This window comes from Dermacentor silvarum, chromosome 7, assembly GCF_013339745.2.
Source record: "Dermacentor silvarum isolate Dsil-2018 chromosome 7, BIME_Dsil_1.4, whole genome shotgun sequence".
NCBI lineage: Eukaryota > Metazoa > Arthropoda > Arachnida > Ixodida > Ixodidae > Dermacentor > Dermacentor silvarum.
In genome coordinates, this window is record NC_051160.1 from 178,540,470 (window position 1) to 178,554,941 (window position 14,472).

Genomic DNA, 14,472 nt, shown 5'->3' on the forward strand with positions numbered 1-14,472 from the left:
GCGCACTGGCGGGGGGGGGGGGGGGGGGGGTTTGGGGGTTGTAACACCCCCCCCCCCCCTTCAGCCGACTTAACCCCCCTTTTTGTTTAGCCCCATTTCTTTCCTTGCGCCTTTGAGTACTGCAAATCAGATGTAAGACGCGCAATCGTCTGCACACTCGCAAACTTGTGCAAAAAGTGAATTTTTTTGACAATTTCCCATGAATAAATTGAAATTAGTGCTGTTTAGATGGTATTGGCAAACTAAAGCAAACTGTCAACCCCCCCCTGGCAGAGATCCTGGGTGCGCTACTGAACAGATCGCATGTCCATCGCGATGTAGCCGGTGCTCTACTTCCTCGACAGCTTTGCACCGAGTCAAACCGAAAGAACAGTTTGTCGCAACCGCGGCCGCTCTCGACGCAATTATGAACGGCGACTTTACGGTGCTTAAGGCACGCGGCCGACGCACGCACCGAGTCAGAACGAAACTACTGTTCGCTGCAACAACTGCAGACGAAATCGCAGTCACTACCTATGCGATTATGGATGGCCACTACGCAGCTTTTTAGGCATGCGGCCGACGTGCGTATTGAGTCAAATCGAAACTTTTTGCTGCAACCGCTGCGGAAGAAACCGCGGCAGCGATCGATGCGATTATGGATGGCGACTTATGAAATTCCGCGGCCCACGCCTTGTTATGTGCGGCGGTAAACGCCATAAAGGCACAAATAGGCACGAAGCATTCCGTTGTTGCTGTCATTCACGTACGATTGCCGCTGATGACTATGGCGATGCGGACTCCGCCACTTCGTTTCGGTTGTACGCTAGCACTGTTTCTGCTTTTTTGTGTCGCACATTTCCGGCTCTTTATTGCAAAAACGTATAGCCTTCGATATTTATGGTTGATGAATGGCAGCCATGACGTGAAGCATAGCCTCCGAGATGTGTACCGGCCGTCCGTGTATTCTGGCTGCCTATTCGGGAGCGCCGAATAATTCGAAAATATCGAACACTTGAATTCGAATCGAAGCAAATAACGAATATAGAATTATTCGATCGAATATTCAACAATACCGAATATTCGCCCATCCCTACTTTACACATAACTCATTTTGATGGTGGCAATACGTTACATATTGATTCAATGCTAAATGCATTATTATCGACCGTCATCATGAGATGGGTTCTGCCATTTTTTTAATGGGTAGAGATGTACTACACCCTGGCACCCGGTTGTTTATATAAATCTCGGAAATGGGGTCAAATTTACAAAGCTCTCTGGGTGCCCCTTCTCCCACCACAGCTTTGGTGAAACAGTTAAGCATCCGCCACTGCTGTGAGAGGCAGATGAGCGCTGCCACCTGCTGGTAAAATAGGTACAGGAGCGCTCCCGGCCAGGTGCTCAGACACTACAGGAGCTCCAGACACTTGGAAGGACACCTACCTATTGGGAAGATGGCAGTATGAGACCGCCTGACTCTTTGTTTTTGTCTTGCAAATGTTTCGACAAGAATTTAGGGCACAGGCGCCTTTCCCAAGCATATCACTCCTGAAGAAACCCGAATGCCAGGCCGGGTTCTTGCAGTCTTTAAGGAGTACCAGAACTATGTAACAAAATCTGAGAAATGCTAAAAAGATCTATTATGAGAACCTCCTTTAGAGGTTGGTAATTGAAAGAGTTTTTTATGCTGCAAAATTAATAAGCTTTTGCATTCTGATGCCCGCAACAGTGTTAATCTTTAACTTGTCATTAAGGATAGAACGCTAAGAGGTAAAGCATTAGAAAATGTATTGTGACGCAGCAGTTATCACGACATTTATATTTCACCAGTCTAGATCAAAATCCTCGCAACACAGCAGCAACCAAGTTTTTGGACACACGCAACACAGCTTTTCATAAATCCAATTGAAATTGTGGGGATTCGCAACTCTCACGCGTCCCGTGATGTTGGTTTCCCCGCATGTCTCCTGTAGTGCGGCTTCTCTGCGTGGCTAAGCTCGGCGGCGGTCGTGGTGGTTGCGTCGCGTTGCGAGAGATAGCGCGAGTGTCGCGATGTTAACGCCACCGAACGGCAGGCGGTGACTTGGGAGAAAAAGGTCGAAGGCGCTCTCTTTGAGTTGGGATCGGTGAATGACGCGGATGTCCCGCGCGTGCGCCGATCCACGCTTCTCGCGTGGCTCGGAGCGGGGCACCGGTATGGACGAACACGGATCGTTCGAACGCGCCACCGTTCGCGTGACCACACACGTGAATGACTAGGCGATGGTGTCACAGCATGGGGCGAACGTATTCGCTCGCTATTGAGTCGCGGTGAGACGGACTTCCTTGATTTGTCACGCGCCCGTGTGAATGCTCTATTGGTTGTCATTCGGCTAGTGTGCATTAGTGTTTAAAAGGCGCAATAAATGCCCTTTTGATTGTTAGCAATACTGTATTGTCGTTCCTTTGTCCCAAGAGCACATGTGAGACCCTACAAAATCTACTCGACATTCATGGCTTTAAGAATGGTAAAGTGCATGATCTCTATGAGCTTCAAATAAATTTGTGATTTATCCTTTACTACCAGCACTTATCTTTTTAACCTATCACTGTCAGCTGTAATTTTTCATGAAAAGAAAAACACATACCACATGCAAAAGTTAGTCTTTTTAAGTCCGGTGACCAAAATATGCTATCAAATTACAGGCCAGTCTCAGTACGGCCTGTCCTATCGAAGAGATTAGAAAAAATTATCTGCAAAAGAATAACGTCAATTTGTAATAAACATTCCATCACATTAACTAAACAATTTGGTTTCCATGCGGGAATGTCAACTGAATTGGCTCTACTAAACCAAAATTGAACTAGATTTGAAAATAACAAACTAGCATTAGGAATTCTCATGGACGCATTTGATAAGGTAAATCTGCAAACCTTTCTTACTAAACTAGTGCATAATGGGTTTTGGGGCATTTTTTTGAAGGTTTTACAATGTCAACTTAACCACAGAAACAACTTGTTTTATTTCATCAGAAGACTTAAAGTCCCCAGGAAATTACACAGGGCTTTCTTCAGGGAAGTATACTAGGGCCAGTATTGTATAATATATATGTTAATGACATTGTCACGATTTCTAATGATGCTAACTTGATCATTTATAAGAGCGATAAATTGGGCTAGCTGGTGTGTGTTTATTTTTCTTGTAGGACGCAACAGGGATGAAACAAACACTGGTTATGAAGTGGACACAAAGTGACACAGGGGAGCGCAAACTAGCAACTGGTTTATTGCCAGATGAAACCATGGTTTCTTAATTAAAAGCACACAGCGGCGCATTGCGACTGGGTCAACTATGGTTACAACAGATCCTATCAGTGTCTTCTGTGTGCGCTCCTTGCGTAAGTTCATTTATGCAGACGACACCAGCCTTTTTTTGTTTCCAGTCACATAATATCAGCGATCTCTCGTTCTTAGCTAATGGCACACTGAACCAATTAGCCGAATGGAGCAAGGTAAATGCTCTGAAATACAACAAAAGAAAAAAAAGCTGTCATCTTTGCACCACCACAAGAACATCTCGGCGAAGATATATCGTTGCAGGTTGGCTCTCACGTAATTTAATTTGTTTCTAACGTCAAAACATTGGGTATTACATTTAATCAAAATTAATGTGAAATGAACTTGTTGAACTTACTGAATCCCGTTTACCCAAGGCTTGCGGCATGCTTTGTAGACTCCGTCAGACGATACCATGTAAAGTTAAGTTGATCATGTATAATGCGCTATTCTCATCTCATTTTACGTATTGCCACCTTGTGTGGGTACCACGTCAAAGAACAATATCACTAAGTTATTTTTGCTACAAAAAAGGCTGTTCGTCTTATCACAAACACATCATTCGACGCACATACATCTGAACTATTTTCCAAGGTCAATATCATTTGTCTATCAAATTTATATGAGGCTAACCTTGCCCATAAATACCAGAGCTATTTTATGTATCAAAATTCAGAGCCCTTCCACTACTGTGAAGATGAAAGCCAGCGAAGCTGTGACTATGGTGGGTCTACTGTAGTGAATATTGCTATAGAAACTTATATATTATCATTATTGATTATATTGAAAGTCTTCGGCATGTTCGTCAAAAAGCAAGGACACCGCCGTCTTGTTTTCATCCGGTGCGATGGCCAAGTAGTGCGTTTGCTGCGCCATGTTCGCCCCATCGTCAGACTAGTGTACGAGCCATAGCGTTCATAGCCGCGCACACTGCACGGCATTGTCAGGATCCTGTGAGATCTCTCATACCCGCATATCCAAGGCGGGTATGCGCCATACGATTTTATTATCATTAATCGTGACATAACTGACGAGCAGGTAACGTTACTGATTTCATGACCTATCAGTCATGTTAGTCACCTGTTTTGACACCTGTGCTAAGGCACAACTGGCGGGAAACCGCCACGCACATCATAGAGAAACATACCTATACGTAAAGAGCAGACACTTGGGCCATTTTGCGGCCAAGGAAGAAAGGGTCTGACCAACTGCCAGATGGCGTAGTGATCTCCACTTCCACTTCACTTCAAAGGTAGACAGCTTATCATGCATCCACAGGGCTACGTCCGCGCATCACATTTCCACAGAGACGTTGATGCAGCGCCGGTCATGCGCTTTTCAGAACGTCACCTCGCTTTTGCGGTAAGGTGTTTCCTTTTGTCTGCAGAAATAACTTTGCTGTTTCATGCATTAATAACATTGTTAGCAAGACGATTGTTATGCTGGGTGAGTGTAAAATATTTTGCACGTGTAGCATAGAATATGAGCTGTGGCCCCCGTCGTTTGCGGAAGAGCCTTTTCATTATTTCCCACGCGTAATTTTCCAAAAGTCATTCACAAAACGTTCAGTCTAAAGCACAGAACTTGTTATCTGTGGCTCAACCGTATTGCCACACAAACGTTTTATTTGGCGTGGCTCGAGCAGCGTAATGCACATTTGGGATCGCTTTGTGAAGGCAGTTTACCTCATTGTATATGCATAATGCATGCATCTGAGCAGGTTTGCAAGTGCCAGTTTTGCTTGACGCGTTGCTTGTCAAAGCTAAAAAGGTTCTTGTTGTGGTCTGTGTGTTAGGTCTTTGTGTTTGTCTTTATCAAGTGTGTGATCCAGTATTTTTTCTGTGCAAATCCCGATGTAAACCACCAAAAATAAACTTTTTTGCACTGCTTCCTATTGTGTGAAACTGAGAAAAGAGGCTCAAGAATGGTAAAAACTGCAATAAAAACAGCTCTGATCTCATTATTTTTCCAATCTGCATGAACCCATTCAGCCTTTCTTCGAGAAGCTTGACAGTTTTTCGAGTAAAAAGGTTGCAATCTGCAGGCTTATTACGTCTGGATATACGGCATGCTTAAAATAAAATATTTAAGCTCTTGGCTTAAAATAAAATATTTAAGCTCGATTATACATCGTGTATAAAATATACACGATGTAGTTGAACATTTTAGCAGCCAAAGGCAAACCAGAATCAAAAGCACTGCTATCGAAACCGAAACCAAAACAGGGCTAAACCACGTGTTTAAAATCTTGGAAGACAAAATTAGCGGTATGACCAGCGGCTCGTGGCGCCAGTGCAGTAGCTCGGCCACAGGGCCCTGTCCACTCTACATTTCTCTATGCGCACATAGAGCCGAAATTGTTGTACATGCCGGTCGGTCTGTGTTGTACAGCTTTGCTGTAAAATAAATAACATTGATCCAACATTATGGAAAGAAAGAGTCTCCTGTACAAATTATGGATCAGATTGTTGTGTCCCACCCTTGTTAACTACATAAAAATGGTGTCAAGGTAAATGATAGTTCCAGGAAAACGCTTTGAGACTACCTAATTCAAACCAAGTACAGTCAAACCTCGATATAACGAACCTCGAATTAAAGAAATTCATGATGTAACAAACTATTTTTATTTCCCCATCTTAGTTATATTGAATTAACAAAACCTTGATATAACGAAATTCTCAATATAACAAAGTTTTTGCTGCAAGTACAACTTCGTTATATCAAAGTTTGAGTAATTAATTTTGATAATGCTTCTTCAGCTATAAGAAGGTGCTACTTCCTTCAGTTAAGTGATTTTGTTTTCAATAACATACAAGAATACTAGTGTTCGTATGCAAGTATACATCTGTACTTCTCCAAAAATAATTTTTAATACCACGTGCAACATTTTTGCATTACAGGATGTAACCTGTCAGACATTTCTAGACACTTTTATTTGCTGTATGTGTTTCCATATGTTAATCGAAAGTTAATATGTTAAATTTCTAACTTTTAGCAAATGAAAATATTTATGCATATATACTGTATACTGTCTTCATATATATGTCACTCCGTGTATGGCACTCCGTGTATATATGGCACTCCGTGTATATGTCACTTGTACTGACTAAAGACATTGCTTCGCAATACACTGATTGTACATTTCACCTTACACATTTTAACTTATACACTGTCATTGATTGTATACTACACACACTAAAGTGTACACACTGTATTTTGTCCTTGTTCTCATCGATACGGGCAAGACGCTTGTCAAGCTGCAAACAAGCAGCTTTTGGTTCTCGTCCCAGCATTCATTTTTGTAAAAGAATGAATGTGACAAAGATTGATTGATTGAAAGATGTTATTATAAAAAAACTATAAATGCAAAGAAATAAATGTGATGCTGTGAAAATGTGATACCTTTGAGTCCAGTTGCTGCTCACCCACTGTGCCCTTTTACAAGACATTTTGTTTCTCAATTGCATAGCAAATGTGTAAGTGGGAGTGCTTTACCTGAAGGTGAATCTTCAATGTAATTAAGAATTTCATTACATAACAAGGCACATTCTCTTTGCATATTATGATATTACTCACAGTGAAGCTTTGCTCTCTGCACCTGGAGGCTGCCTTGTTGTTTCCATGAGGCACCGCAATGCTAAATCTGCAGAAGAAAAGCGCACAAGAAAATGACCTTACTTAATGTGCTGACATGACATTTCCGATTTTCTTAGTTACACCCTGGACATTTGAAATCCTAGAAACAATCAGAGCAACTTGCTCTAATAGCTTTTGTCATCAAGAGTTGGACAGGATACTGCATAGTCACCATTAACACAACAGATCCACTGGCCAATCTAAAAAGATTCCGGCAGAACCCATCTCAATATGAATGTCGACATTATACGATTAGCAGTGTAGTACCACCACATTTCCACCATTCAAATGCATCGTATATGAGCCATCTATGCTTCGCGCTTCCCACTGCGCCATCACCAAAGAGTAGCGCACAAACCAAGAGAACAAGATGCATCCAGAAGTGGTACACGCCCAAACGCAAATACCCAGTGACCCAAGCAGACACGAATGGGTTTGTAGAAGAGCAGAACATATCAACTAACCCACGTTGACATGAAAGAGAGCAGCACACGAGACATACCCACGGTGACCCAAGTTGGTCCAACGGTAGATTTCAAACCCAGTTCCCTCATCACCCTGAAAGTGTGTCAAGTTCCCAAAGAATGCTAATCAGATAAAAAAACATTGTGGGAGAACCCATGTCACAATGACTGTTGATGTTAACGTGTTAGCATTGAACCATTATAGCCACAGTGAAAAAGAATTACTATTAGGCGTGTGCTGCAACGGGACTCCTCCCTTAGAATGCTGGGCACCATCCGGCACTGCTGCCACCACGATACCTGCACGTGGCCCGCACGACATGCCAGTGTGTGCAAATGCTGAGAAATGCGTCACGCTTCTTTTTGGACATGCTGTGCCATCTAGTGGCATGTCGAGAAGCATTCCCTGGCTTGACCCAAATTGGCGAGAGGTTCATTGAAGTGCAAAAGTGTTGGCACGAAAGGCGAATACTGAAAAGCGGCACAGCCTGCTAATGCATCAGATTGCCCACTTTGAGGAATCAGAGAAATTTAAGGGATCTTTTTCGTCATTGTAGAGCGGCACATTCCCAGTGGCACACACCCAGGTTGGTATCGTTCATTGAAGAGCGGCACACAGCTGCTGGCACCCAAGTTATCATGAATGAGATTTGTTGAAGGCAGACCGACTGGCACGTACCGAATTTCTTCGAACAGCTGTGCCTACCAGCATCTACAGCGAGTCCTAGTGCTTGCAAATATCCGTCCAACCGGCCATTCGGTTTAATCGGAGGGAAGTGAATCCAGTCTCCAAAACCGGTTACCCGGTTATCTTGATTTCAAGAAGCGGACTTTCAGGATATCTGGTTTAAATAACCGGTTAGCCGGATATTCTAATAGTTGGACACGAATATTTGGTGTTTAAAAAAGGAAAGGTAAGGAGGTTAACCAGAGCAGATATCAGGTTTGCACGAACATTTGCAAAAATAACTACAAATACAGAATACAAGAAAGAAAGGTAATTTCGGCAGAAGTACAGAAGAACAAATATCCGGCCATCCGAATATCCGTATCCTATTTACCAAATAACCAATCGAATAACCGATCACTCCAGTTATTCGGTGTTTAATTTCCAATAACCGGTGAGTTGAATAACCGGCTTTTCCGCAATGCACAACTCATGTCAGCCTGTAAGGGGTTAGTTGAAGACCGGCACATATGCACACGTCGCCACATACTCAGTGACCCAAGTTGGTCCGACGGTTCGTTATGAACCCCGTTCCCTTGGCACAACGGTCTGATTCAACCGTGGGCTACCCAGTGACTCAGGTAGGCGGGAACATGGTTAGATCCAAACAAACATATATAGATAGAAACATAAATACAAAGACAGATACCGTATATACTCGTGTAATGAACGCATTTTTTCCCCAAGAAATCAAAGCAAAGTCGGAGGGTGAGATTATTATGCGAGGTAAATATTATGGGAACTTTTTCGAAACAGCAAAAATTGAAATCTGAGAACGTAGTTATTTGAAAAATGCATTAGATAGCTTATCGTAGCAGAAAAATACACGTAAGCTATTTGCAAACCGTAACAGCATTTATATTGCCCTTCACCACGCATCGAAACCACCAGACTTGTCGTCCAGGTCACTGGCCGCTTCATCCACATTGTGGTTCCTCAACAGTTCGTCCTCGCAGCCACTTCCGGCTGCCTGCCGTTATCGGAAGCATCAGGTTGAAGCGCTGCTTTTTGGCAACTGTTTTGACAAGCACGCTGTGAGCGTCTCTTTGCTCGACCACCTTGCTCATCGGCATGTTAGAGCAACGGACTACGGCGACTATGTGCCGGCCGCCCCCCCTTCGCCTGGACTCTTCCAAGCGCCGCGACCTGCTGTGCATCACAGGCGCATGCTCTCTTTTTAAGTCACAGTAGAGTCCATAAACTGTGTTAAGTACTGTTGCAGAGGGCCAGTTGCCGTTTTTCTTTCTCTCTTGAGCCTGCACGGTGCCTTTGTGCCGGCACTGGTGGCAAGCATGCGGTAAGAGCAGGCTGAGCATTATCACGGTCGCTGTGTCCGTCAGGTCCCAAGCGACCGTGATAAGCAGCCTGTTCTTACCGCATGCTTCCTGCCAGTGTTCTCTCGTCATGGGCAAACCGGTTGTGCTGAACTGGTTAACCTCCCTGCCTTTCCTTCTCCACTTCTTTCTTTGTTCTCTTGTCATGGCAAAGTTCAGCACAACCGGTTTGCTACCCTACACATGGGAGTGGGATGAAGGGGAATGAAAGATGGGGAGGAGAGAGAGAGAGCACAGCACACTCATCGTCGAGCTGCAAAGCCACACACTTTTTGATATTCAGTTGAAGACCAGCGTTCTTAAGACATGTCAAAACTTGGTGGAGACGTGAGAGGTGCATCGAGAAGTCTGAAGAAAACATGACGATGTCATCAAGGTAGCATAGACAAATGTTCCATTTAAGACCGCGAAGTATGTTATCCATCATGCGCTCGAAAGTTGCGGGCGCATTGCAGAGCCCGAACGGCACGAAGTTAAATTTATATAGCCCATCAGGGGTGAAAAACGCTGTCTTCGGTCGACTGCATGCGGCCATGGGAGCCTGCCAGTAGCCAGATCGTGGTCAAATGACGAGAAGTGCTCAACGCCTTGTAAACAATCAAGTGCATCGTCAATTCGGGGTAAAGGGTAGACGTCCTTCCGTGTGACTTTGCTGAGGCAGCGGTAATCGACACAGAAACGAATAGAACCATCTTTTTTTCACACTGGCACAACTGGAGAAGACCACGGACTCTGGGATGGTCCGCCACGCCACGGAACCACGTGACGGGCCAGTCACAGGCCAGTCACGGGCCGTGTGACTTTGCTTAGGCAGCGGTAATCGACACAGAAACGAATAGAACCATCTTTTTTTCGCACTAGCACAACTGGAGAAGACCACGGACTATGGGATGGACGACGCCACGCTCGAGCATGTCATTCACTTGCTCGTTGATTATACGACGCTCTGCTGCTGAAACGAGATAGGGACGTTGTCTTAGGGGAGGCTGGGACCCCGTGTCGATGCGGTGGGAAACACTGTATGTACGACCCAAGGCATGTTCCGTACAGTCGAACGAAGAACGGAAAGTATCCAAGAGAGACAGGAGTTGCTCGCGGTGCTCGAGGGAAAGGTTGGCGTCAACGCACAAATCAAAGACTTCGGTAGCCGATCGGGAGCTTTTCGGAAACGGTGTCATGGTGTCGAGCGAAAAACCAGAAGAGGAGCCAGGCACGTTCAAACACTCAGACATGTCAATAGGCTCGACACAGCCGAGGCACTCATCGAGAAGCAGATTCAGCGGGTATGCGAACGGGTTGTCCACTAGCATAATTGTTGTACCAGCGGCTACGTCAAGAATGGCGAATGGAAGTGGTAGAGGTTTGCGGTGAAGAAAAATAGATGAAGGTGTGAACAGTACCGAGGCGTCGGGCGCAGATGGACACAATTAAGCGATTGGTGTTGAAGTGCTTGGCGGCAGATCAGTATCGGCGGTGACAGTAATCTTTAAGGGGGCGGGAGAGGCGGCTGGCAGAGTGGTGTTAACGACAGACAGAGCAACTTCGGCACGGGTGCAGTCAGTGAAGGCACTGTAGCGCGAGAGAAAGTCCTATCCCAGGATGACATCATGGGAGCAGGAAGGCAGAACAAGGAACTCAATTGTGTAAAGTATATCCTGAATAACGATCCTAGCGATACATGCGGCTGAAGGTTCGATGGGCTCCGTGGTGGCAATACGAAGTACAAGGCCAGAAAGTGATGTGGTGACCTTCCTTATCTTACGGCAAAGAGTCTCACGTATGACGGAAACTGCAGCGCCCGTGTCAACGAGTGCGAATGTAGCAGCTCCTTCAACCTGTATTTCTATGATGTTTTGCGGCGATAGCGCAGGTTCTGGGCATTTCGACAAGCATGCAGCTCTTGCCTCTCAAGCTGCAGCATTTAGTTTCCCTCGTTGGAAGGCGGGCGATGACGCATCGGTGATATTTAACGGCGATGTGGTGATGGTGAACGACGGCTGCTGAAGTTCTGACGACCGGTCCAGAAGTTTGGCGACGGGTTCGAATCAGCATGCTGCTGGGGGGCAGGTAAATGTGGCTCAACGACAACGTCCAGACGCGGCAGGCGACGGCGACAAAAGCGCACCACATGTCCCGCGATACCACAGGAGAAGTATATCGGCCGATTGTCCAGCATGTGCCATGGATCTTGCGGCCGGAAGTACTGAGGGGGCATTTGAGGGACAGGGAGAAGCGCTGGGCACGGTGGCGGCGTCGAGTAGGGGAGTGCCGTTCGTCTAGGACACGGCACATCAACGGTGCAGCAATCTGAGTGTGCTGGTGGGCTGGTGGAAGGTGTCTCTGCAACCTGCTCGGGGATGGCCTGCTGCATGGCCGAGGACAAAGGTTCCTGGGTGAGAGGGAGCAGCGAGAGCTCGCGGGCCACCTCTTCATGAATGAAGGCTTTGATCTGATGCAGCAGAGATCCGTCATCAGCCTGTCTGTGAGCAGTCACCAAACTTGAAAGGGAGGCCATGTGAGGAACAGTTTGGCGGGCGAGTGCTCGTTGCCAGCGTAATTCGTCGAAGTATGTGACAACGGCTGCAATGGTGGTAGGATTCTTGGCCATTACCATTTGAAAAGCATCGTCGTCAATGCCCTTGAGGATTTCCTTAATCTTATCTTCCTCAGTCATCGTTCGGCTCACGCGGTTGCAGAGATCAATGACGACCTTGATGTAACTAGTGAAAGTCTCGCCCGGCTGTTGCGCTCGTTGGCAAAGGCGCTGTTCGGTGCGAAGATTTCACACGGCAGGACGGCCAAATACCTCCACGAATGCTGTCTTAAAGTCATTCCATGTCGCAACAGTTGCTTCATGGTTGCGGAACCAGAGGTGGTCGACATCCGCAAGGCAAAAAATAACGTTGGTGAACTTTGTCAAATCGTCCCATTTGTTGTGGTTGCTCACCCGTCCATACGACGAACGCCAGTCGTCGATGTCAGTATCAGCGGTGCCACTGAACACAGCTGGACCTCGTTGATGGACGGCACCGCAGGTGACTGGCCCAGCTGACGAAGTGGGTCGCTCACCGGCGTCGTCTGGCATCGTCGTGGGCGGGCAGAGTGCGGCTCCAGAGTTCCAGGGCGAGTCAATAGGATACCCAGCACTTCCACCAAATATGGGGTTTATTGGCATTTAATCCCAGTCACGTTAGGTCCAGCGCAAAGAGCACCCGAGCAGTTCCAGCCAAACGCCAGCGCGAGGAAACCAGCGACACCGATCCTTTTGTCTTTGTATTCCTCATTTCAGGAGCCATGCGACCACAGCGACGCTTGTGCTATCTTCGTCATTACAACAGCAACTATACTAACGCTTGATTGACCATTTGTCAAAATCGTACGAACTGCCATATTGAATGTGTTGCTGCATCAAGAACTGAACAAAAATTTGTGTGCTAATGGCGTAGTAACCGTAATGGTGCATAACAGCCATACTAACCCAGTCACGTGAATATCGACAGTGATAGTAACGCTTGAGCCAAATCGTACAAATAAGCATGAGAACCAACTTGAAATAGCACGAAATGGGACGGCTCTCAACAGAAAGGAAGCTGAACACAGGCTCAAAGTAACAACTGATTTTTTGAAGCCAGACCCACAGGTCCACAAGCTGCGCAAGTGCACTGTTACAAGGAATATGGAAGCCGTCAAACAGGAAGTGATTACACCAGGCACAAAAGAATTTCATTTCTGCATCGTACAGTGTAATCAATGTACCGCTTATTCTCTACAGACCTGCTTTCCTGATAAAAAAAGCCTCTAACGTTTCACGAGTGGTTTTTTGCTTGCTCTTAGAGCAAGCAAAAAACCTGCTATGGAAACCCGCTATTTTCCCGCTATGGAAACGTCGTTCACAAGTGGGGCAGCTACTGCAGTGGTCAGCAAGATGTGTTTTCTCCTTATTAGCTAGATTTCTTGCATGCTTCCCGAGTCGGTGTAATCACTTCCTGTTTGCCGGTTTCCATATTCCTTGCAATGGTGCGCCTCCGCAGCTTGTGGATATTGACACGTATACATGTTTATCTTTCGCCGATGGCCGCTTTCCACCGGCTAACAAATGTTAAACGTTATCGCTCGGCGCAGGACGCGCCTGTATCGGAAGTTTCTAGAACGTTATCGATGCTTCTTTCCGTTGCCTGTTTTCACCGACGCTTATGTTATCTGATTGTATGAGCGACGCGAATTGTCTAGAACTTTCTGGAAGACACGCGCGTACCAGGGATTATTCTGGAACCTTCGATGACTCAGGTATAAAAGCCGACGCGTTTTGCCGCTGATCAGATTTTCGACGATCGCCGACTGTGTTCGCCGCTATCGTTGTGCTTTGAGTGTAGCTTGCTTTTGTGGGCACAGGTTTGCCCAATAAACAACCAGTTTCGTCATACACAGTTTTGCGACTGTTTTATTTACCGTCACTACTACGTGACATCTGGTGGAGGTGCTAGTGCGTTCATGCAGCGAACGCCCCCGCAAAGCCGCGATCCAAGCCCGAAACCGGAGGACAACGCCAACGTCACCAAGGACCAGCGAGCTAGCCGTAGGCAGCAAGGACTTCTGCCGGAGTACGGACTTCTTCCCGAGAAGACCACAGCGATCAAGGCGAAGTCAACGACCCTAATGGCAGCCCCAGCGTCCCCCATCCTGCTGCAACAACCTCGGGAGCCCCCGACCTTCCGTGGATCATCGGCTGAAGACCCTGAAACCTGGCTGGAGACATACTAGTGGACCGCGACGTTCAACAAATGGAGCGACGACGACAAGCTGCGCCATGTCTATTTTTCGTTGAATGACGCTACTCGGACCTGGTTTGAGAACAGAGAGACCACCCTGGTTACGTGAGACCTTTTTCGTGAAAACTTTGTGAGGACCTTCACGAGTGTCGTACGAAAGGAGAGGGCAGAGGTTCTCTTAGAAACCAGAGTGCAATTGCCGAACGAGAACATCGCAATCTTCACGGAGGAGATGACTCGCCTCT

General features: G+C 46.3%; 1 protein-coding gene across 6 annotated transcripts in view; it reads right to left on the reverse strand.

Annotated features, from left to right (window-relative positions):
* The window catches only part of LOC119458732 (tRNA:m(4)X modification enzyme TRM13 homolog), a 306,204-nt gene that overhangs the window by 52,162 nt on the left and 239,570 nt on the right, over positions 1 to 14,472 (reverse strand). For 5 of the 6 annotated variants that reach the window (XM_037720598.2, XM_037720596.2, XM_049671406.1 and 2 more), the window contains one exon: positions 6,874 to 6,940. In XM_037720598.2, the coding sequence (XP_037576526.1) occupies positions 6,874 to 6,940 (67 nt within the window). Of the gene's footprint in view, positions 1 to 3,292; positions 3,483 to 6,873; positions 6,941 to 14,472 lie in introns of those variants that run through there. The other variant, XM_049671405.1, reaches the window with a different exon arrangement.